Below are 24,497 nucleotides of genomic sequence, written 5' to 3'. Positions count from 1 at the left end.
CGAAGGCGGTTTACGAACTTAAAATTCGCGCGGTACGTAGTGACGATACAAACGAAGGCTTGTAAATAAATTCAATGAATAAATTAGCCCCGCGAGGCGTGCGCGGGTATCTTTCCCGAGGTCAGAGCAAACATTATCGCCGGACTAGAGTTAAAACGATTACTGCGTTTAATATTCATTTCGTTCGGCGTCTTGAATATTAATGCCGATATTAAATAGAGGGAAGAAGAGCCGAGACACGGTAAGAATGCGAGGGGTGGCTCCGGTAAATGAATGTAAACCAGGAAAAACTTTTCTCCGTGCCGGGGATCGAGGTTTCTTTCCGTTTCTCGTCGGTGCAGCCGCGCGACGCATCGCTTCCGGTTTCCCCTCCCGGCACAGACGTCGTTCCTTCACCGTCGAGATCCCCGCTTAATCAACGGACTTTATTTTCGCGATAAATCACGCGGCCAGATCCATCAGTTCCCGTCCGTAACCTTTCATTAGCGGAGCACCGTGCACCCTTTACTTCTGTTTAAAGTCGCCTTATACTTTTCGCTACCCCCCCGACTGCTTCTAATTCCTGAGCCCCGAACAACCTGACATTTTTCTCACCCCTTTTTCAGACGGTCCCCCAGCCGGCGACGTACCCTTCGCGCATGAAAAATATCGGATAATTTTCCGAGTCGGAAAATCTGCTGTTGCCGGACTTAATTGTATCATCAAGAACTCCTCGGGAGGGGCTCGAGTAATGCCCCGCGATTTTTAACCGCAATCCGAGGACCGTGCTAGATCCCTCCGGATAAGGGGTGGCTTAGAAATATCAGATTTTTAAATATCAGAGTTAAGATTTCTAAATCAGTGAAATATTTTTTCGGTTGCACTGGACTTCTAGATTTTACACTATAGTTTGGGATTTAATATTGTTCGGTGTTTCTGGTTATGTTGGAATAAGATCAGGGTGTGTTATGAACAACTGAAAATATTTTAATACAGTAAATAATCTCGTCTATTTTAATTATAACAGTTAGAGACCCTTGACTTTTGTTTTACTATCTAGAAGCAAAAATTTACCCCCAAAATGGAAGTGATCTAACTTAACTGGGGAAAAAGCTACACCTTTGATACAGTTGGAGACACGAAAGACTGTCACAGAATCTAAACATTCCAGTCGAGCAAACAATTATGCTTGTAACAAGATTCCTGGCGCCAGTCTCCGGATTCACAGATTAAAATCTGACGTCCCCGAATCGTTGTCCCGGTACCTGTTAATTCGAAACGAAGAAGTTAATGTCGCGATGCTCGAAATGGGAGCGTAGGGCGTAATCCAGGTTGAAAGCGTAGAGCAGGAGGACAGACAGCAAAGAAACAAGATATATCCCGGGCGAGGGTGACGATCACCCTCGCGATACCGGCTGGTGGACCACCGGAAGTGAGCAGAGAAGCGCAGGAATGCAAAAGCGGTAGGTGATGGTGAAAAAAAAAGAGAGAGAAAAAAAAAGAAAGGCGGGGAGACGCGACGACGGGCTACAAGCGTGGCAGAGGCGGAGAACAGAGGTCCGACGTCGGTCTGACGGACTCTCTCTCGTTTGTGCAAACAAACCAAAATGGACTGCGAATAAATATGCGTCTACGAGCAAAAGCGAACGCCCGTATGCTTGGTCATGATCCGTCCGTGTACGAGGGGGTGACCAAGAGGGCGTAGAACCGAGGGCGAGAGAGGGACAGCTAGTCGCGCAGTGCGAGGGGGCGGAATACGTCGGGGATTTAGGGACCTTTAATGGAGCTCGTCTGGCCGCGACTACCAGAAAAGGAATTCGCTACTTTCCATTATTCACCGCCTTCCCTCCTTCCTTCCTCTTCTATGCCTCGTTTTCATCCTCTTTTTTTCGAAAAGAGACACCCCCCTCCTACCAACGGGGGTCATCGATAGTCCCCGATATCGTCTCGTGGACGTTCTTTTGGCCGCTTGTGGCACCGCGCGACGATCATGCTTAGGGCACCAGACGAAGAGGCAGAAATTTTTTCGTTCGGTCTCGGAACGGATAGAACGATTTTTATTGGTTCGTTTGGGGGAAATAATACCGAAGGGAATCAGAGTTTTTCTAAATTGGTGGAAATTGATGAGACTATTTTTGGAAGGCAGAAACTATGAAATTGCTTTAAAATTTCACTAGTGATTTGTAAGTACATTTTTATGCATTTTAAGCTTGTGTCGCTTTTGTATAATTCTGTCCTTGGCGTCTAAACGAACGATCGTAGAATTTATAGTGGCATGAACGTATATCTATCTCTAAAGTCTACAATCCTATAACGTATATTCGTGATAAGAAAAATTAATGGAACTGACTTCAAGATAAATTAATTGTGCTCCAAACGTATATACGTGTTTTTCTTTGATAAATTTTTCAATTTTGAGGACAACTTGAAGCCTCTGGCAAAAATCCTGAAAATTGCGTAAGAAAAGAGTTCTGAACATCAACAAACACTATTTCCCCCATTTCTAGTGGAAAGAATTCTAATAAATAGTTGAGCCAGTCATCGATATTTCTATCATCTATCACGTTGACTGATACTTGTTTTTTGACAATTGGAAGCTAGCATATCCATAGTTTGTCGTAGAACGACCTATCAAAATTTATTTTCTTTAACATCTAATCTTCAGAAACAATTTTTTTAGCTCCTCAGTGAAAGTTCATGTCGATGTGTTAATATCGCTGGAGAAAACTGGCAACTGGAGACCAAATGTGTTTTCTCGACTCCCACTTTGCTTGGAAGGTCTTTTATTTTTACGAGGAAAGAGTCTTCCTAATGAAACGTCGATTCTAAGCCCTAACAACGACCGAAACAGCCACCGTCGGAATTATTAAAGCCGAATAAACAGAGGAGTTCGGGATTAAGCGTGCGCGTTACGAAACTTCAAGAAGATCCCCTGTTTTTTGCCCCTAACTCCAGATCCTGGCGAGGAAGCAACGAAATCCGCCTGACTGAAACCGAGTAACGAAGAAAGGCCCTTTCATAATTCAACCAGCCACTAATTGATACTGAATTATTAACCGGAACGAAAGTAAAACACGACTTCGCTACGATTGTCTAAGAATGCAGATTCTCACTCGCGGTACAAATAAATCGTTATTTCCGAGATTTCTTTAAGAGATTATTGCACGTATCAGTTTCCAACGTGAAAAATAAATAAATATTCCGAAATTATTCGATCGAAAATGAAAAATCGACGGGATTGAGTTCTTCCAACGCGTGGACCTTTGATCGATACAAAAAAATTGCGGCCAGCTATTGTCTATCGTGGAAGAGGGAATAGGTACTAATTTATTCGCACGAAAGAAGGAATTTCTCAAAAATTTGCGAAGCTCGGCGAGACGGAACAGAGAAGTTGGTTCGATTTAGAATCGAGAGCCTCCGGAAAACAGCGGCCCTCGTAATTTTTCCCACCCCGGTGGCGGGACGCGCGAGATGATTAATGGCTGGAAGACGAAGAAGAAGCGAAAGCCACGAAGAAAGAATAGCGCGATTACCCGAGTACAAACCTTGCCGGGCCGCTGATGCAGTAGAGAAAAGGAAAAGCTGACTAAGGCAAAACCGTCCGCCGCGTTCTCCGTCCCCAGCCCCCTCTCGACCGCCATCGCCTCCCCCGTCCCCGTTGAAGTCTCAAGGGTGGAAAAAGAGTGGGACGCTGGTTACCACCAAGTGGATGTAATTTTTCCGTTGTTTGATTTTCATTAACGACCGGTGGCCCACAGGCTTGCAACGCGGCCTCTGACGATGGAAGATGGGGTCAAGAAACAGGGAAATTACGGGCTCCGCCAAACAGATACATCCTTTATTTCATTTTCTTCGGCGAACAAAGTCGGGGGAACTCGCTCCCGTGGGGGACGTGGAGACGGGGAGGCCGCGAGAGAGGGCCGTGGGACTAATGGCGAAAGTTAGACAGACGGGGAGGAAACAAAATATTTCGCGTTTTATCGACGCTTGTCATCGGCGGAATGAACCGGGGGCATCGGGAAACGAGGCCAGAGGATGGATAATGGAATCGGCCCGAGCACATCGATTGAGCATAAAATTGGACAGGGCTCGAGTGCCGCGATTTATTTTGTTTCTACCGTTCTTAATCCCTAAGTTGCCCGGATAATTGATACTCCCGAGCAGCGAAAATACAGCCACTTATCGAAATACCTATTTCGCGTGAAAAATATATTTAACTATCTATGGGTTGAATTTTTTCTTAAATATAAACTTTGATTTGCAAGGCATTTGCTTTGATATTTCAGGTTGATGGTGTTGATAACTGTCATCAATATTTTTATTGGTTGTCTGAGAGATATTATATAATTAAGACGTATACGTCATCTTGTGAATAAAACTAAAATTACTTCATAAAATGTTGATATATTAGCCTGTGAGACGGTTAAAAAGAAAACATGATATTTAGAAGAAAATAGTCATTTGTAAGACAATAATCGAAACACAACGTTAGTAAAAAATTGCAGAATACTAAAACAAAAATTCTTTATCGCAAAACATTTTAACAAAACACAGTTTCATTTCTTCCTTTTCAAGGGTTGCAATCTTGAAACGTGTCTCTTGTTATTTCCCCGTGTTATAATAAAAATAAACCGCGTCTAGAATCGACCGTAATTGCAGCTTAAATTGAATAAAAAATAAGCGTAGCGTTCGAGGGGAAGCGAAAAATCAGCGTGAAAGTGGGGGGTACGAAGAAAGGGAGAAAAATCTTGGTGGTCGGTGTATCGCGACGGGATAGACGGCACGTTCGCCGGTGCACACACCGAAAATCGCTGAACCGGTGGATGTAAGCAAACCCGCAGAATGCCGAAATTACTCTCTTCGATGCACCCTCTATTCCGGGGTTCCTCTGTTATCCGTTCCTCGTTCTCACCCTCCGTCGATCCTCTCCCCAATTTTCCGTCCCTGTTCTTCTCCCCTTTCTACGGCGGTGCCCTTTCTCCGTGCTGTGGCTCTCTGGACACCCACCGACCTTCTGTATCTCGCCTACCCAGCTGCGACACTCCCACCTCTATGCGTTAATTCTTGTACATACAGACAGCACCGGGATACCTACGGGAAAGGGCTATACTTCTGGCAACGTTTACCTTGCATAATGCCGGCCGATCTTTGTTTCCTCCCTTCGGTACCGCTTCCCGGTGTTTCATTCTTTCGCGAGAGAGCCTCGAACCGGGCCCTTTGTCGCGATCCTTGGGATTCCTCGCGCTTTTCGAACGCCATTCTGCCGGTGCAATTCAGATACGATCGAATGCCAACTAGGTGCAATCTCAACCCCTAAAAGATCCATGCAATTATAGTTACACAAAGGGGTGAACGAGAAAACGTGTCAGAAAGATTTTTTCTTAAGAGTATGACACTAAAACAACCATAGCGGGACCTTAACCCTTTTTCGTACTTTAACATGTCTGACTCCTGACAAAAATTTTGGCCCAAACATAAATATCGCGAGCCAGACTCGCGAACAGCAAATGACGATCGTGATTGAGTTTCAGTTCCTATCAGTGCGTCACAAGAGTTGGTCACGATTCTTATAATCTCTGTTGCAAAGCAGTTTAGCATCAGTTTAGTCTGTTGACGCCTGCCATTTGGGCATATTTAATAGTCGGTGGAGTACATGTGAGAAAGAAAGGTCGAGTGTAGCTCTCTGTTGGCGAGAGCGCAGGAACTGTCGTCACAGTTTGACTTCTCATTACGTTAGAAGGTAACCCTATCTTCGTAACTATTTATATACTGTTTCCTTCTCTTTCTAAAATGTCCCCTCTATTTTTCTTATACACTCAACTATGTAACAAGACCAATAATAAAACAAAGAGAAAAGAAATGACTCAGGAAAGATACTGGTCATCCAGATTGTATTAATCGTAGTTGAAAAATGGTTGAAAGGAGATCAAGTTACAAAGGCCTGAGGATCGTTTACCGAAACTATTATTTTATAGAAGAAACACATTCCTTCCTGGAATAGGACCGAAAAAGTGATTCGAGATAGCGGTGGAGAGTGGGTGGGATTTGTCGACTAGAAGACGATAAAAAATTGGTCGATGGGGGTGGGTTCTTTGCATGATCGGGCTCCAATCGACGCGCCGTGGATCGAAAACGACGCAAACGAAAGCTGAGATCGTGCGGGCATCGGCATCGAGGACCCCTACTAATTGATACCCATGAAAGGCTGCCCCTGTACATTGTCAATCGTCAACGCGAGGGACAGAGAAGGAGAGAGAGTCGTGGGTGAAAGGTGGTTGGGGGTCGGTCCAAGCCCCGGCGAGCTAAAATGAACCTGCGAAACGGACACGAGCAGGTAACAACACCGAGCGAAAAGAGAAGGACGACGACGACGGGAGTTGGAGTTTTTGAGAGGCTGACGAACCAATCACGGGACCATCTATAATGTACACAGCCCGTTAACGATGGAGCCCAGAGACATTCCGTCCGCTTGGTTCTAGCCATTTTCCAAATATCCCAGCTGGCTAGCGAGTCGTCCCAGGAAACCTAACCGGCCACCCCACCCGCGGCCTGCGTCACCCTTTTCTCTTTTCCATGGTACTCTTCCTAGTCGCCGGACCGGCTCGTCCGGCACAGTGCAGACGTTCCCGGAATCGTTAATTCCTCTCAATATTGCAGGATCCTTTTCGAACGCGACGTCAAGTCGCTGGACGATCCCGGGACCTCCACGGACTGTCCCGGAATTTATGGTCTGTTACGCTCCACGGGCAATTTTGCTCCCCCTTGCTCTCGCGGGATCCTTCGAAATTTTCGGGAACCTGAGTCTTTTCGACGAAACGCGATTAAATTTATCTTCGTTCGTTACTTTCTTCGATCTTCCAGCGACCAACGTTCCACTAACTGTTCTTATAGGGCCAGTTGCCGTATGGTATACGTTTCTAATTCGGAACACTGCAATATTATAGCAATTGTTATAATCTTCCATACTCTAAAATACATGAATTTATACAACAACAAAAATTATGTACTTCTCGATTATGTTCATCGTTTCTAATTGGAAAAATCGTCTGCATCGAGCCCAACAACGAACAAAATTCTAGATCAATGATACACAAAGAGAATAGAAGCCAAAATGGGGGATCTAGATCGCTAAATAACACGTTGATATCACTATTACTCCCAGAACTCGAAACATTGTACTTTCAATTAACCCCCCCTAAAAAATTGATTATTCTGATCAGTTGTGCTCTGTGTTCCTTTCATCCCCCTTCGTTCTAAGTTATCAGACGCGTTCGAACTTCGTGGGTAGCTGTCGTCGATAGTGGACGAAGAATCGACCTCGAGGCGTCTTGCAGCCGCTCATCAGCGTCGAAAGAGACGCGTAGTTTCCCTAATTCCAAATTATTCCCGTATTCATAGCGACCGTGTGTCGACGAGTGGCGGAAAACGGGGGCTGGAAAGGGGGACTTTTCGGAGTAATTTGTATTCCACATTTCGCGCGGAACGGGCGAGGGGGCGACGAGTACTCCTTGTCGCGTCTGTCTCCCCGTCTTTCTCTGTTTAAAGGGTGCTCGCGCGTCGCGACCATTCTCGCCGAGAGACTTACAGCCGCGTGTATAAACGTCGACCAGGGCGTAACGTCTGATTATGCGAACGCATGGCTGCCCGTAACGCGATTTAATATTAAAATATTATGACAAACGTCAACAGGAGGCGGGTGTGAAGAGACGCGACTCTGATTGGCCCTCAACATGAATACGAAACGAGCGGGGACGCGGAAAACCCTTGTTTTGTATCCCCGACGATGCTCCGTTTGCACTTTTTGCAAACCTAACGCGGGATCTCGCGAACATTTTGACAATGTCTGTGGTCAGAAACTTTGCATCGTTGTTGGGAAATTTGGGTCAACTTCCGGTGTACACAGGTTTCTGGCGTGCCCCAGTTTCACTTGGATTCGATTACTATTAATATACGTTATTGCTACAGTTTAAATCTCTGCAAGAATATTAAATATTGCCAAGTTTATGTAGAATTTACTGTATTTTCAATATTGGTAAAAATTTAATCACGAATGTCTCGGTATCTGACTTTATAATGGTACATTTTATTCCGGAGTCGAGGAATTAATAATTATCGTTTAAGATCAATTACTGGTAGGTCATTTTCAGAGTCGAGGAAAATAAATTTGGACAGTGGAGATAAGACTATAATAATGATTCTTAAAATGAACCTTAGGCGTGATTCGTAAATTGAACACTTCTATCCTTCCCAACTGGGGGGATCTTGGAACCGTGGAAGTGTGAACCACGATGCTTTGTGAAAAGTGATTAGGCCAACTTAAGGAAGATATTCTTAAAAATATGCTATTTACCACGTTAAATTATTCAATAATTTAATAATAATACATAATGAATGTGTATCATCAGATGCATTAAATTCTGTCTAAATTAATTGTGTATATCTGCTAGTGTTAAATTTCGAAAGATGAACGTGCCAAGTCCATAGCATTTTAAGAATCATTACTGGAATTACTTGCACGTCACCGTGCTTCGAGCATTCCAGGCGTCCCCAATCACTCGAATATCATTCGGTTGTTGAATATTTCCACTTATCACGAGAAAATGAACCGAAAAATGTATATATGCATTGGCTCTTTTTTTTTTTTATACTCGTACGCGTTTGACTGATTAAAACGTCGTGTCGACGGCAAGGAATTCGGCCGCGTCCGGTGTATTACGATGTTAAAAATCAATCGAACATCGAGGTACGCGCTCTCAGACACACACAGAGAGGATTCGAGCGAGAATTTTAATCAATACACGCATAATAGAATATTTCCGGCATGGCGGTATCGAGGCTATGAAAATATCACGGCTAACAGATCCGAAAGGGACGTTCAATATGGAATGCGAGGAAAAAGCTAGAAGGTAAATCCGATTCAGATTTGTGGAATAAACGAATCGACAGTGGACAGATCACCGAATTTTTACCCCCGGGGGAATTTTTCTGTCTCTCTTTTTTCTCTCCATCCCCCTGTTCCGCTCGCTGGTCTCGTTCCGAAGTGTCCGCGATGACGTGTCGTGGCTTCGTTGCATCGTTCGCGTGTATAAAACGACGCTAAATAAACATTCGAGACACCGCGTACGTAACGAGTTTAAAATTTAACGATATACCGTCGATTTCGGCCGAACAATCGAATTCATCGACATCCCGAACGCGGTACATCACTTTCTCCGCGTCGGGATAATTATTTTTCACGCTAATCTAGCCCTCCGCTCAAATTAACAACCCTAATGCCAGTCGGTGTTTAGCCAATGGTTCTCGAGATGTTCGAGACTTTCTCCTATGTTTGTTCTATGAATTTTAACTGCTGGCGTTAGATGAGACTGTTAAGGGGATATTACTGTCTAGACTGTCATTTATTCGACCTTTTTTGTGATTTTTTTTTTAATGGTAGCTAGGCTGTTTTGTGCTGAGATTTTGCAGATATATTTATTCATCTTATAAGTATATACATGTATTTTTTTTATAAGAAAATATTAAAAATTGTGAGAGTTATAACTTCTTGTTTAAAAAAAGATTGGCTTCTATGGTATTTTAAGATCTAGCAGATCGATTGACTTTAAATTTGGAGAGAATATTCAGCAGTCACGCCTTTATTGCTGGAACTAGTGATTTAAAAAATATTTAGTTTATTATTTTTTCTAATACGCTAAAACCAAAAGAAAGGTTAAGAAATAGAAATTCGATACTTGAAATACCCCTATTCCTTTATTTATCGAGATTTTGACTTCTCCATAGTTCCTGCTATATCTACACCTTTCCTAATGAAGATACTTCGACCCCCTCGGTTTCAGATTAGCGGATCGGCTGGAATCACGAAAGTCAGAAAGAGCCCTTAAATAAGAAGTTATAACTCCCACAATTCTTAATATTTTTTTATAAAAAAAATACTGTACATGCTTATAAGATAATTAAATATATCCGCAAAATCTCAGTACATAACAGCCCACGTACCACTAAAAAAAAAATCACAAAGAAGGCCACCCCCTTATGGATTTAATATTATCGAATTTCTCGAATAATTTGAAGGGGTGTGTTTCGACAGGTCGAATTACCTATTCCCAACAGCAGAAAATAATAAATCTCACTGGAAAACCAACTGAAAATACAATTTATTTATTTTATAATTGCTTTTTCAATGAATTTTGAAGCAAACTTGACGTATTCTCAATTCGTTCTAAAAATTCGAAACCGAATGCATGGAAATCTGGCCACGGTGGGTGACTTGGAGCAACGGGAAGCCTAACAGGCCGACGAAGCGGAAGACGAGGCTGGAGGATCGAGGGTGGAAAACCCGTGGCTCTCGAGCGTGGAAACCGAAAGTATAAAGACGAAAACCGAGGAGAGGAACTCATATACAGTAGTTTCAGAGGGGGAGGGAGGGGGTCGAAGAGGTGCATGTCTGTCGAGAAACAGGGTGGGGTCAGGGAGGGGGGGTTGGAATAAATCCAAACAGTAAACAGAGAGAGATAGCCTCGCGGGATGGAGGAGGGGGGAGGTTGGTGAAAATTCTAATATATAAAAGATATGAAGGCTCGGTGCGACGACGACGACGACGACGACGAACGTAGACACGGGGGCTGAACTCGAAGGAGCCTTCGGGATTCAAATAAGTGGCGTTACGTGAAACCGGGGGGTGGGGAGAAAAGGGGTCGAAGGAATCTGAACAGCCAACAACAAGCGCGGCTCCCCGACCTTTATTTAACCTTTTCTTAAAAGAGTCTTAGGAGTCCCTCTTATCTGTAGTCGATGGCCCTTCAACGTCGGCTCTTATACTTTCATTCTTCCGTACCCTTATATTTTTTTCCTTTGGCCCCGGTCGTGTACACACGTCGAGCTTCATCGTCGGTTACACCCCCCGCCCCACACCACCGACGGGGAACAGAACCGCTCTCGACGTTTCGCGATTTTCCACCCCTTTCGGCCGGCACGGCGGCTTTGGACGTTCAAGATTCTTCGTTTCTTCCGTTGAAACGGAAGACACGGAGACCGCGGCGGGATAAAGTCGACGCGGACCTCGGTATTAATTAGCGAATTAAAGGATCGCGATCTAGCCGTGGGCTGGTGCGTCTGGCTAAAGTGGATTAAAACCTCCGATCGTTGCTTTCCATTAATTTCGCTGAGTAAATGGCCCCTGTCGCTGGGCTCGTGCCTTCGGTGACGTTTCCTTATTGTATTTTTCCAAGACGATCCTCCGGGAGCTTCTTTCGAATATAAGAAACCTCCTCCGTCCGCGGTTGGACGAAAATTTTGGTACGGAGTTCACGCTTTTCAGACATTTTACAGGACGTAAATCCAAAAGCGCTGATCCTGACAAATGGACTGAATTAGTAAAAGATTCGATTACTCGTCAAGAACGATAGAAAAGAAAATAAATATGAACCCTTTGCACTCGGAGAATCTTTATCAACATTAATACCTAGAAATATCGATGCAGTTGTATGTGACTTTTAAAACCAAAAAAAATATTCTTTTCTCCACAAAAATGTATAATTTAAATTTTCTTCATATATTTCCTAAATTCTATTTGTGTTATCACAAATGAAACTTGCATCTAGCTAATATGTATATCGCCATAGCAACGCCAGTGGAGTGCAATGAGTTAAATTAAGAGGAACCATCGTAAACCAAAGCTTATAAGTGACCAGAAAGATTCGTATTATTGACGTCAACAGTGATTTCGTCCAGGCAGTAAAACAAAGATATTTTCGAAATTTTTTACAAGGTCCCGTATATTTAGCGACTTTGGTCGTTCGGAAAACACGGCGAGCGGGTTTTCCCGTGTTTTTCCACGGGGCGTTTTTTTTCCCTTTTCCGTTTCGAACTTCGGAGACGAAACGCCGCTGCTCCTGACTAAACACCGATAACACTCGCCTCTCGGGGCACTTTCTTTGCATGTTATAAACATACGTAATCGTACGTAAATAAGATTAGCATAAGATTCGCAGAGAGGCGCGCGGTTTTCACGCTCCGGAGGAACAATCGCGCGGTCCACGGAGTTTCCGCGAGCGTGCGGGACAGGGACGGGGGAAAAGGACGCGTTTTAAATTTATCTCTGACGAAACGAGCGGGTCCAGCGTGCGACCTTCGATCGCTGGACGCGGTTTTTTGAAGATTCACCGCGCGTCCCGTTCGTTTCGTCGGAATTGTCACCGCGGAAACGCCGTTTCGAAACGAGCATTCTAAACAGCTACGACACGGCGGTCGTTGATCGTTTCGCAGAATCGAGAACAGGTCTCCAGCGACTCGCAAACAAGACGCCCGCAAGACACCGATTTTGCTTACTAAACTTGGACGTAATTGCAAATAAAAAGGTTCTCGATCATTTTTTTTAAACATTCATATATGTATTGTTAAACTGGAACTTTTTATAGAATTCTTTTATGTGTTCAGAATTACCCAATGTGCTATTCTAAGAGTAGAATACAATTTCAAAAGGAGTAAATTAATAATTTAGCCATCCAGAAAATTATCTATGAAAATTAAACCTATGGTAGTTCTGGGAAGAACTATGAAAAATTTAAATATTCTCCCCCCCTTTAAATGGGTCTAAAAGCAGCTATCTATGATGATCCTATAAGGAACTGTCCATTAAAATTGTAGGGGTTGAAGAAAGCAGAAACAAAACACAACTTAACCCTTAAGTGGAGTAGTCAGACTGCAAATTTAAACTAATAATTGTTTAATGTATGTCAATGTAATTATTTGGAAATTTATGTAATCCTCCATTAGTTCATTATTTTCTAAATGCTTTGAAGGAAAGGGTGTTTCCATTTACCAATTTGGTAAAAATCAACATTAAGTAGAATAATTTAGTTGAAATTGAGAGTCCACTTACTAGAATAACTGTAACAGTTTCATGGAGACCTGTAAAAAATTGAAATACTCTGTTCCATTTAAAAGAACTGTCCATGAGAAATTTAAATGTTCCGTTTGAATGAGGCGAAGGGTCCGTAAGGATTGAAGAAACCGAGACAGATATTTGGTCGCGATACAATAAAATCGATGGATGTCTCGAAGGATAAGGGACGCTTTCGATAGTTTGGGAAAGTTGTTCCATCTGGAAGATCCCGCGGAGTGCGGAAGAACGAGTTACTCGGTTCCGCCTTTACACTCCGCAATCTACTTGATGATAGAACTTAATAAAACAAATCCCGCTGCGTAAACAACGAAGGAGGAGACTCGAAGTCGACGTCATTCAGACAACAGTGAGTTTTCCTCGGTCGTCGGATCGGCGTGGTTTCCATCCGGCGAACGACGACGGAGGATACCGCGTTGTCTCGGGCTCGAATACCATTAGATAAGATCAATATTGCTCAAAATACGCTGGAAGTTTAACGCGAGCACATTACACGGCATTTATATCATGAATATTCCGCCCGGGGCTCCTTCTTCCCTCTTTTCGTTCTCTTCTTCCCTTGCACCCTTGTTATCTCGCGTTTCGACTTTGTACAAGCAGCTACGGTGTCGCCAAAACAGAGACTCCTTTATCTCCCGCCGAATGGCGGCTGGTAATTTCGGATCCGAATCGATTCCACGAACCCTTCACCCCTTTTTTCAACATTAAATTACGATTTAATTCTACATCAGAAAACGTCAAAAATGAATTTATTTAAATGACGACCTAATAATAACGCCTTTGTGCAAGTCAGCCCCAACCCCTAGCAAAAGAACGATGCATGAGTTATCGCGATAATAAATCCTGAAGACCCACACGCACACACGACCACGCAACAGCTCGCAACCGACTTTGATCGAGCTCTCGATCTCCATTTTCGTATTGCAGGCTACTTCGCTGTTTGCAGCCCTGAAGCAGCAGCAACAGCAACCACGCGACAGCGTTCCTCCGTCGAGGGAGCGCGAGAATCGGGAACGAGATCGGTTGTCGGTCCGCGGTCGTGAGAGCAACAGGAACAACGAGATCTGCGGCGGCGCTGTCGACCAGCAACAGCAACAACAGCAGCAGCAGCAACAACAGGACCTCACGATCGAGTACCAGAGCAATGGAAAGCTCAGTCCCGCTGGGCACGCAGTGACAACAGCACCCATGACCCAGCAAAAGCAGCCTATCATCACGCAGCAATCGCAACAGCCCAGTTCCGGGGCGCCTGGTCCCCAACCGAGTCCCCATCAGAGCCCACAGGCCCCTCAGAGGGGTTCGCCGCCGAATCCTTCGCAGGGTCCTCCTCCCGGAGGACCGCCAGGGGCACCACCCTCTCAGAATCCCTCGCAGATGATGCTCAGCCCGGCGAGCGGCATCCATCAGATGCAACAGCTACTGCAACAGCACATACTCAGCCCCACGCAACTGCAATCATTCATGCAGCAACACACGCTATACTTGCAGCAACAACAACAACAGCACCATCAGGTAACGTCTCTGTTGCTCGACCTTTTGTGTTTATACTTTTGCTGGCGGCCATTTTCACCCGCCATTGCTGGGACAGATGTCGAGGCAAATGGCAGACGCGCAAAGCAGACCTGAAAATTATTTTATTTTTATTTTATTTAATGCTACGTATTGGTATACGTAGTTCATTTTGGAACAGAATATAATAGGAAATTGTGTATCTATCCGATTCCAATCCACGAAGCATCGATCAACTTCGATTACTTTCTATTGTTACAGGACTCCTTGGAACATGCGTCGAACCAGGACCGATTCGGTTACTTTTCGTCCCTAAAAGACGTGAGTATTTCAATTCTTTCGAATCTCATTGTGAAAGTTCCAGCAACGTGGGTGGAGGAATCTCGGGTTTCGTTGCTCTATCTTCCGCGTTTATTGTGCCCGGTCCTTCAAAGTACATTAGCGAAGTTTGTCCTTTTTATCGAGTAAGCATTGCATCTTGGCATAGTTAAACATCTTTCAGATACTCCGCCGGGCAAACAGACCGCCTTTTATCACCCTCCGTTGACCATTGATAATTTTAATTATAAAAAGCGTCTGTTTGTCGGGGTACATTTTTCTGCTTCCCTTTCTCATTCTTTGGCGCAACTGTGCAAACACTGGAACACCTCTTCTACGATAACAGGAACCGAGGGATACTTTTTCACCTTCTACGTTCTTTTCACATTCTACATATAACGATTTTCGACAATTATTTAAATCGTTTCGCAACCCTCTGTGGCTCACATTATATTTGACTTCTCTATATCGGATATAAATTGAAGCTAAGTCATAACAAACACAAATGTACAACCATTTCTGATTGATATTTCTAAATGACAAAATTAAATCAGACATCAGAAATATTCTAGAGTCACGTAGAGTTTCATAAGGTGAAATTGTTTCGTTATTGAGAAATTTTCCTGAAACGATACTGATCTTTCCAAGTCCCTGAGAATCCGTGTATTCGTTCAGCGGACTGGGAATTTCGATGCTGCGCAAAGAGGGTTGCTCGAGTCGAATAAACAGGGCTGCAGCTTCGATACGACTTCGATTACAATGTACAATCTGTACCAAAAATATTCAAACATCAATTTCATATCTTGATTAAATGTAAAATAAACCAAAAGAAATTTAGTAACAAATACGAAGAGGGGTAATATACAATGTTTCAGCATTTCTATCTCTGTTCATAATTTCTAAGGGTGGGATTCTGGGATCCTCGAAGCCTCAAATTTGTTTCTCGACTTCTTCTAGATCCGTGCCCTTCGTTCGAGGGCAACCGTAGACCTCCGTAGACTAACATTTTCAGAAAGTTCAAGTTCCCCGCGCGCATACTTTAACCCGTAAACAGCACAAAGGACATTTTCACGCAAATACGTATTGTCGCTACGCACACAGGCTCGATGGCTTCGATAGAGGCATCAAATATTTATTTAGCGGCATGGCCTGACCAGGCCTCCTTTGCTCTGCAAATTTGAACAGTCCGCTCGAGGAGATTGTTGCGAGCTCGCGCGAAAGATGATCTCAATTACTGAGAATCTATCATTCTTCCATGGAAGAAACGCCATTGTCCTCGAGCCTCTATCGAAGAACATATCCTTCGCCAGGAACCGATCAAGAAGGCTAGAAGACTCTACTGGCCCCATTCCTCAAGGGGCCCAGTTTTCTCAGATAACAAAACAAACGTTCATAAATACTAACAGAAAAATTATTTTCAATTTTTCCAATGAATTTAATCACTTTTTGAATCTCGATGCTGTCCCTTGTAAAATCGTTACAAGATTTTTGTAATTCTGTAACTAAAATATATCACGATTTTATATTAAAATCAGACGAGGCCAAATCTGAACTATTCGAAATTACAAAGCGGGAAATTTAAATTCCTCCTGACATACAAAGAATAATTATTACTCGAGTAATTTTAATTTTTGATGAACCCTTTTAAATATCTCGACAGTCATCCAATTTTCTTATCAAAGAGGCCCCGTTTCTCGGCTCAGGGCCCCAAAAGGCCTCGATTCGCGTGAAATTGTTATTAGCGTCGGTTCGGGGCTCATTACTCGAGCGACTCTCGTTCGTAGCGCGATATGATAAAGGGCGTCTATCTCGGAGTTTGTTTTAAAATATCCTCGAGGCTCGGAGAAAACGGGACGAGGAGGGCGGCAAGGGGGTTCCTCCGAGGATGAGGTAAGCAATTAAGCGTCGCCATCGGCCGTTGTATCTCGTTGTTTGTCTTCGGGATACCCCATCAACTGCCCTCTGTCTTCTTCCCGCCTTTCCAGCGAATTATCTGTGTCTGCGATTTATTCGCCAGCGCCAAGATGCAACTGTCTCACCTCCCTCCGTCTCTACGTTACTCTGGAACTTTCTTTCTTTTCCCCGATGTTCTAATTTGCTCGAGACCGAGAGATGTTTGTCTTCCGGACGAATGGCTGTCGGGCATTAGGGCGGGAGGCGTCTCGTCGTTTGTTTCTCTTTTCCTTTCTTTGACCGGTCGGTTCGGTTCGACCGATTTTGCGCAGCATCAACAACAGTTCGCGGAGCTAGGCATGAAGAAGCTGGAGCAGGCGATACAGCAGCTACAGGAACAATTGCAGCTGAACGTGATTCAGCAGACGCATCTGTTGCAAACGGCCGACAAGAAGAAGGCCTCCGCCCCCCTTCAGCAACTGGTACTCCAGCAGCAACGTTTGATACAACAACTGCAGATCAGGCAGAGCCAGTATCTCATCCAACAGGGTCTGGGACTTCAGGGTCACAATCCTTCTTCAGGTACTTCTTTCGTTTTCGACCGGTTTGTTTTTACGAAGTAAAATTAAATCTATTTACTTCTAAAATACAAATTTGTATCAAGTAGACTAATTACCATCTGCTGGAATACATTTTTATCAACGTCTAAGAATACCATAAATAGCAGTTTTTTAAGCATTTAAATTTTATATTCGATGGAAGTCTGGATCTTCTTCATCGGTGAAATTTTTGTCTATTAATGTCTAGATGGTTGCAGCAGGGTTTGAAAACTGTTTATCGGCTTCATTTTTTTAAATTTGACATTTTGCAGATGCTATAGTATTCTGGTATGGTCAATCTTTAATTTGTCTATGTTCTTTTTGCATATAAAAATAGTATAATGCACCAATCTAAAAATCAATTCCTTCGTATCTATTACTGAATTTGTATTGTTTTCTAAATCCCTATCAACTTCGAAAATCGAGAAGAAATTAATGCAATTTAACAAAAACTGTAATTGCAACACTTCAAAATAGCATTTTCCACTGTTTAATTTCATTAATTTTGTAAGCGAATTTTTAGCATCTTTCAACATTCTTTAGCATAATTTTCTCTGAACGACTTAAGAAAATTTGAAACTATGCTTCCGGGACAATAAAATCGACCTCAATAGTACAAAAATTGCACATTTAGAATTTATTACCAGTTTCTCAGATTTAGTTAGAATAGAATTTCATAAACGAAGAATTTATTCCAACACGAAATATGTTATATTATTACACGTGCTATGGTCAATAGAGGTGCGCGCGCGCGCGCGTAATTCCCAAGGTAAGTTGATGTTGGGGGCGACCCCCTGATTTAAACAACAAGTCGGCACCCCTAACCGTCGTCCCCATTCTCGTGCACCCCCATCCCCCTTTCTTCTCGAGCGATCTCCACCCTGCCACTTTCTCATTTTCCACTTCACCCTGGGCGAAACTTTCCACGTAGAAGTGTTTCGGTTGCGTCGGATCTCGTTCCGACGATGTTTTTCTTTCTGACGCGCGTGCACGGGGTTGCGGAGGCAGGGGCGGAATAATAGGACGGGGCTGCAAAAGCAGCAGGGACTCACGCCTCGAGTACTTTGAATTCAAAAATTCACGCGTGAAACAAACTTGCCCATCGTTTCCCACCGTTTGATCCTCCACCCCCTCTTCGTCACCCGTTTTCTCTTTTAATCCTCCACCGAAGGTGTCTTTATACTAATTTTAAATCATCAAAGATATCGACTGTAAATAATCCCTTTCGTAACAATATAATACATATTACTAAAAATCCACAAAATGTATTTATCGATACGTTATCTTATATCTTATAACTAGATTGCGGAATTAATGAAATGGGAGCTTCGTAAGGAGTTGTCTCCTAAATATAATTGTTCATATTTTTGTATATTAAGTGTATTCTGTAGTTTTTTGAGAATTAAACGCATAAACATCCACAGTCTAGTTATAACAATTGAAACTGTACATAGTAATAAATCGTGCCTGTTAACACATTAACGACGGGGCATTTTTATTAAAAGTTTTCCACACAGGTGATTTTAATGATATTCCTTCAACATCTGCATACTAAAAACATGATAACTATTTTTGTATATTTCATTGAAATTTCCAGAAGTTATATGTGGCTAATAGAATCTTTTTTCCTGTGTTATTGGAGAAATTACTAGAAAAACAGAACACTCGTTTCTCGTCGCTAATGTGTTAACTTTGTTGTACATTCTGAACTGAAACTAATGACTAAAATGGTGAACAGGTCTGCAACCGGGGGAGGGTCTGCCGATATGGAAGTCAGAGACGCCAGACGTCCCGGAATCCCACCAGAACTCCAACGTTCCGAAATCCGGGTCCGGACTGAACGGTAAAGAGAATTTCTCCATCGGTCGAATCCCCCTCTACGTTCACGTTTATACTTTCGTTCTCTTTCCCGCGCTCTATTTTTATTTTCACATTACGTTGCAAATACGACGCACGTTTCCGGACTATCGCAGGACTTCTGAATTCGACAGTGTCGAGTCGGCGGTCGGAGATGAACGGCACCACGCCGCTGGACGAGAAACCGTTGGACGTTTCCTCGAACGACAAGGCTCACCCTCTCTACGGCCATGGGGTCTGCAAGTGGCCGGGCTGTGAAGTTATTTGTGAAGACTATCAAGCATTCCTTAAGTGAGTCCATTTTGTTTCGACCGTGTTCCTAAACTTGCGTCTCGAGGTTGCTCGCTGAAATATTCATTCGACCGCCATTTTGGAATCAACCCTCTCGCGGATTTTTTTTTATTTTAAAACAATTCTGAACGCTGGACAGTTTTAGATCGTAACAAAAACAGATTTTAAATTGTATTAAACTGCTTGGTTGCGAACGGGAATGTAATGTTTGAATTTTTTAAACTTTTGGAAGCCGATTTGCGAGTTTGAAATATTTCTTGGACTAAATCTAGCTTGACGATCTTGCTCGCTTCCTACTGCAAACGAACCTTCTAACCTAAAAATGGAGGGCATTCAACTTTTAAAACGATCTCGGGGAAAATTATTCCAAAACCTTTTTTCGCGAAGTTGGAATAATCCAACGTTTTTAATTCCCTTTATTGTGTAGATTCCCTTTAAATATGTTTATGCATTTCCGAAACGGTCCTCGGAATTTTGTCCACCCTTTCCAAGTGGATGTCGAAAAGTCAAAAAGTATCTCCATTAAAATTTAAATAGCTTCGAGAATTTAAAAATAAGAATTTTAATGAAAATAAGTGATCCTGGCAATCAAAATGGTATTTTGCAGGATAATATATTTAATTGTTTTAATAATCTGCGTCGAAGAGCCCGAGCCTCGGAGGTTTGACAGGGCGGCGCGATTAAATCATAGTCACGGTGCACTTTTAATCTGATCCCGGTGGCTCGGGTTCTCGGATGTGCAACCGGAATGTAGGTAAATCCGTCGTGCACGGTCGGGATCCTTGGAACGGTGGAAAGAGTAGAAACGGGAAGAATAAAGTCGGCAATTTCGTTCCCGTGGAATGAGTTAGAAAGGCACCGGGGGGTTGAGAAAGGGGACGGGGGGGGAAAAGAAGCGTAGAAAAATCGCCGAAGTCAGCGTATCGCATTGACATCCGGCACCTTCGCCATCGGTTTCAAACCTGCCAAAGCTTCGTCCCCCCCCTCAAACCCCCGTTTGCTCGTCCCTTAGTAATCACGCAGACAGTCGCCGCAAACTCCCTCAAACAAGCCGTTACTTAAAAAAGGAACGGAAAAAAAAAAGGAAAACGCTAATTACCTTTGTCTCATTAATATTCACGACATTCGACCGCATCGTTATGCCTCACGGTCCTAATCCCCTTCCCCGTGGCCCCTTCTTCCTTCGGCCCCGTAGACATTCCCGCATTCTTGGTCTTAACCAGCCCTCCCTCCGTGCTTTCTTCACCCTCTTTCACCCCTGGCGATACAACGAGCAGCTCCGTCCCGGCAACGAAGAAGGATTACGGAAATTCTTAAATACGGAATCTTGTTGGCACCCCCCCTCGATTCTTTCGGTGGTCCACGGTTTGGGTGACAAACGCTTCGCCCGTAATATCGTGTAGCTTTGATTCCGGCGATAAACGCCACCCCAAAGGGGCCCAACGTAATTCCGTTTGCGTCTCCGGAACGGACGGAAGCAAGAAATCTGAAATCCATGCGTTACAGATTCTTATAAAAGGATTTTAAGTGCATTTTTCTGAATTCGAATATTTGTCAAACAGGATGGGATCAAACTTATGGCTACACATTACTGAGGTTAAATGAATAAAAAAAGTTCATATAATTTATTGAAAAGATATTTATTATTTGTTGTGTCGGTTATAAGAAATGTTCCAAATGTTGCAAGCGTCCTTTCGTCGAATTAGTGATCGTCAAACTCTTTCAAACATTCCATCTGCATTGGAAATAATACTAAATGCATTTAAGGCGACTTAAACTTCAATTTAACGCCTACTCGTTCAAATAAACATCAAACGACTGTGTTTGCGCTTGGAAATTGAGACCCTTTGTACTGTTTGATACCGTTTGATAACGTTTGATGCCTATAAACTATATTTTCTCGCGAATAGTGTGTTACCGAGATATCAGTTGATACGTCACAGGAGCCAAAGGGGTACTGTTTGACACCATTTGATTACGTTTGATGCCTGTAAACTAAATCTTCTCGCGGATAGTGTACTGTGGTATTAAGTGCCGGTGGAACACGAAATGATGTTGCAGGCACTTGAACACGGAGCACACGCTGGACGATAGATCGACGGCGCAGGCACGAGTTCAGATGCAAGTGGTCTCCCAGCTGGAGATTCAATTGCAAAAGGAACGGGACCGGCTAACCGCCATGATGCACCACCTGCACGTGGCGAAACAAATGGCGTCCCCGGAACCACCAAAGTCGTCCGAGTCGTCGGTGAGTTTTCGACACTACGATTAGAGACAGGACCTGATTTGCCTACTCGCGACCCTTTCTGACGGGACACTCGGTGGCCAGCATTTAAAGATACCACTGTTATAAATGGCTACTCTAATCTCAGGACCACACATTTTCAGTGTTTTCGCCTTTGAACTCCTATTCTACCTAAACAAACTGGTCATTTCTTTCTGAAACTTGATAATTAAGGGTTTCCAAAATCGCTGATGTCAAGTTTGAAGTCAGAAACTTCGTGAAACAGAGTGGTCTGAAAGGCAATTCGTATCGTTTCTACGATAGAACTTTCTATCGGTAGCTGAGATAGAGTCACAATGATCATTTAAAAGGAACATTTTCAGAAGCTCGACTTCTGGCCAAGAATCGTTGCTCTTCAGACCATCGTGACTAAGAACAAGGTGCCTCTGAAATCAAAAAAGAATTAACAAGTTTCTCGCTGCAGGGATTCGAGATCGATAAAATTAAACCGAACTAATTCGGTCGTTCTCAGAGTAGATATGCTCCCAGCGTTATGGGAGCCGTCAGAAATTGCTCGATCGGAAGTTATTCGCGGAAAACAGTATGTCACGCGTCGTGCAGGCGAGATATATGGGTGCAATAATCGTACAGCGGATACTTGGCGGTCTCTCGTCGAATGTTTCCGCGGCAGAGGGGTGCCAGAGTCCCCGGAAAAACGATCCGTACGATCGTGTCGCGATGTAAACTCTTCTGGTACGAGCACGACCGAGAGAGTCGTAAAGCCAGATTTCCACGACGCGACCCAGGGGGCGGGGGAGAAGGGGGCGGAGGAAATTTTACGAGTTTCAACGTGGCTAACAACAACGCCAGTTTCAGTTTTAACGCGCCGTCGAGTAGACTCGCTAATTTATACATAAAGTTTGCATTAATAATTCATCGGGTTCTCGTTGATTTTATATCGCCTTAATTAAAACCTCTAACAAGTCCAGCAGTCGGAGAATACCAATATCGCATTAGCCCTCCGCGCGACGTCGGTCGTCCTCCCTGGCCGACTTAATTATTTTAACGCGAATGGGGAGGGGTCCTCGCCGCGAAGGATCATCTCTGATATTGAGACCGTTTCACTGCGATATCCGATGCGCGCCGTATGAATATTTAAACGTAACTTATTATACTCATTAATAAAAATTTCACCGGTTTGCAACTGATCCGAAAACGCGGAAAAATTATGGGAAATTTTATTGGGAGGGTGGAACATCGATATTATTTGATCCAAAGATTATAATCGACAGTCGATGCTTTGAAAACGTGTAATTTTATACAACAGTGTTACCTAATTTCGAGTTCCACCGTGGAAGATTATTCATTTCTAATGTATACTGTTTTCGTGAACGTTTCTTTCGCGTTGATTTTTCTCTCTGTTTTATTATAAACATCGTTTTCTCGTAATGTGCTATTAGCTGCGGAAATATTTAAACCGCAAACATTTCGTATGCCAGTAACATGTAATAAATTATACAATTTGACAGTAACAGTGTGCCTCGAAAATGTCGTTAAACGCGGCATGATTTACGTTACGAAACATTTAGAATGTGTTTTGGAACGTGCATCGTTTCGGAATGTTTTTAAATTATTTACAGTGTAGAATGGTGAAGTGTCTTTGGTAGTATAGATTATGCTACGTTTAATAACATTTGAAGCTATGGTTGTGTTATACTTCTTTATTCCCTTTCCAAAACACTTGAAAATGCAGGTAATTACCTGTAGATTATTTGTCCCGTGCGCAAAGGGTCAAAAGTCAAATTCTTATCTAAAAAATAATGAAAAATTTGAGGGGGTACATCACCCAAGACGGTTTATAAAAACAGGCGACCTTAAAGTTTGTTTCCCGAGGTAATTGCTAAATAGTACAACGAGATTTTCACAGCTCAAGTTAAATAAAATCTCACCTTTATTGTCGTGCAAGATTTATTACCGTAACTTTCAAAATTGCAGATTTATATAATGTCATCAGCTGTTATACTACTAAATTAATTACCTCAGGTCTGGGTGCTGTACCCCCATAACCCCTTAACGCTCATGAAAACGTCCATTTTGAAAGCAATGATACGTTATACTAAAACATATGCATTACCTTCTTTCAATACTATTTGTTGTACGTTGAATGAATGAACAAGGATAATATTCACAGTTGTTGCAATCATTTAACTTATTCTTCAGTTCTTGAATGATATCCATGGTCTTATTTCTTGTATCTTCTTTTCTTATAATTTTTAATTTTGTGGTTTCTATTATTAGTATTACTGTAGCACCATTAGTATAATCTTCCATCATTTTTGCAAAAGTGCATCATCCTCAGTCTTATTTCTTCTTTTGTTATAATCTTCAGTTTTTTTATTTCTATTATTATGATTATTAGTGTAGCATCATCAGTATAGTCTAAACTTGTTTAAAAAATATTGTATCACTCTGGACTGTAAATAATTGAGCGTTAAGGGTTGTTAGCTGGCTGGTCGAAGCTTGCCAATAAAACAAGTCGAAGATTCCGCAATCGTGCAAATAATGGCGAAGGTGTTTCTCCGAACACCGCATTGCTTCTTGCAGACGGGCTCGAGTATACCAAAGTTGAATCTCTCCACCGCCCTGATGAGCCAGCCACCCCCGAATTTCGGCGTCTCCCAGGTGTCCCCGGTCTCGATGTCCGCGTTGGTGTCCGCGGTGAGGTCGCCGGTGGGCGGACAGTTGCCCTCCTCGGCCGGTGGCGCCCCCATGCCGCCAATTCCCAACATGTCGAACATGTCCGGGATGCCCCCGCTGCCGAACATGCCGGGCAGCATCCCCACCATGCCGACAATGCCCAGCATGGCTGGGCCCATCAGGCGGCGCATCAGCGACAAGTCCGCGCTTTCGTTGGCAGGAGGTAAGC

At 43.2% G+C, this 24,497-nt stretch overlaps 1 protein-coding gene across 9 annotated transcripts in view; it reads left to right on the top strand.

Annotated features, from left to right (window-relative positions):
• The window catches only part of LOC122402021 (forkhead box protein P1), a 353,183-nt gene that overhangs the window by 312,186 nt on the left and 16,500 nt on the right, over nt 1-24,497 (top strand). For 6 of the 9 annotated variants that reach the window (XM_043404518.1, XM_043404513.1, XM_043404512.1 and 3 more), the window contains 7 exons: nt 13,808-14,392; nt 14,651-14,710; nt 16,933-17,182; nt 18,938-19,042; nt 19,173-19,347; nt 21,409-21,595; nt 24,143-24,491. In XM_043404518.1, the coding sequence (XP_043260453.1) occupies nt 13,808-14,392; nt 14,651-14,710; nt 16,933-17,182; nt 18,938-19,042; nt 19,173-19,347; nt 21,409-21,595; nt 24,143-24,491 (1,711 nt within the window). The remainder of the gene's footprint in view (nt 1-13,807; nt 14,393-14,650; nt 14,711-16,932; nt 17,183-18,937; nt 19,043-19,172; nt 19,348-21,408; nt 21,596-24,142; nt 24,492-24,497) is intronic. The other 3 variants (XM_043404517.1, XM_043404516.1, XM_043404515.1) reach the window with 2 other exon arrangements.

Source organism: Colletes gigas, unplaced genomic scaffold (assembly GCF_013123115.1).
Source record: "Colletes gigas isolate AHSC1104 unplaced genomic scaffold, ASM1312311v1 Colletes_gigas_Sc00031, whole genome shotgun sequence".
Taxonomy (NCBI): Eukaryota; Metazoa; Arthropoda; class Insecta; order Hymenoptera; family Colletidae; genus Colletes; species Colletes gigas.
This window is presented reverse-complemented; position numbering and strand designations above follow the sequence as displayed.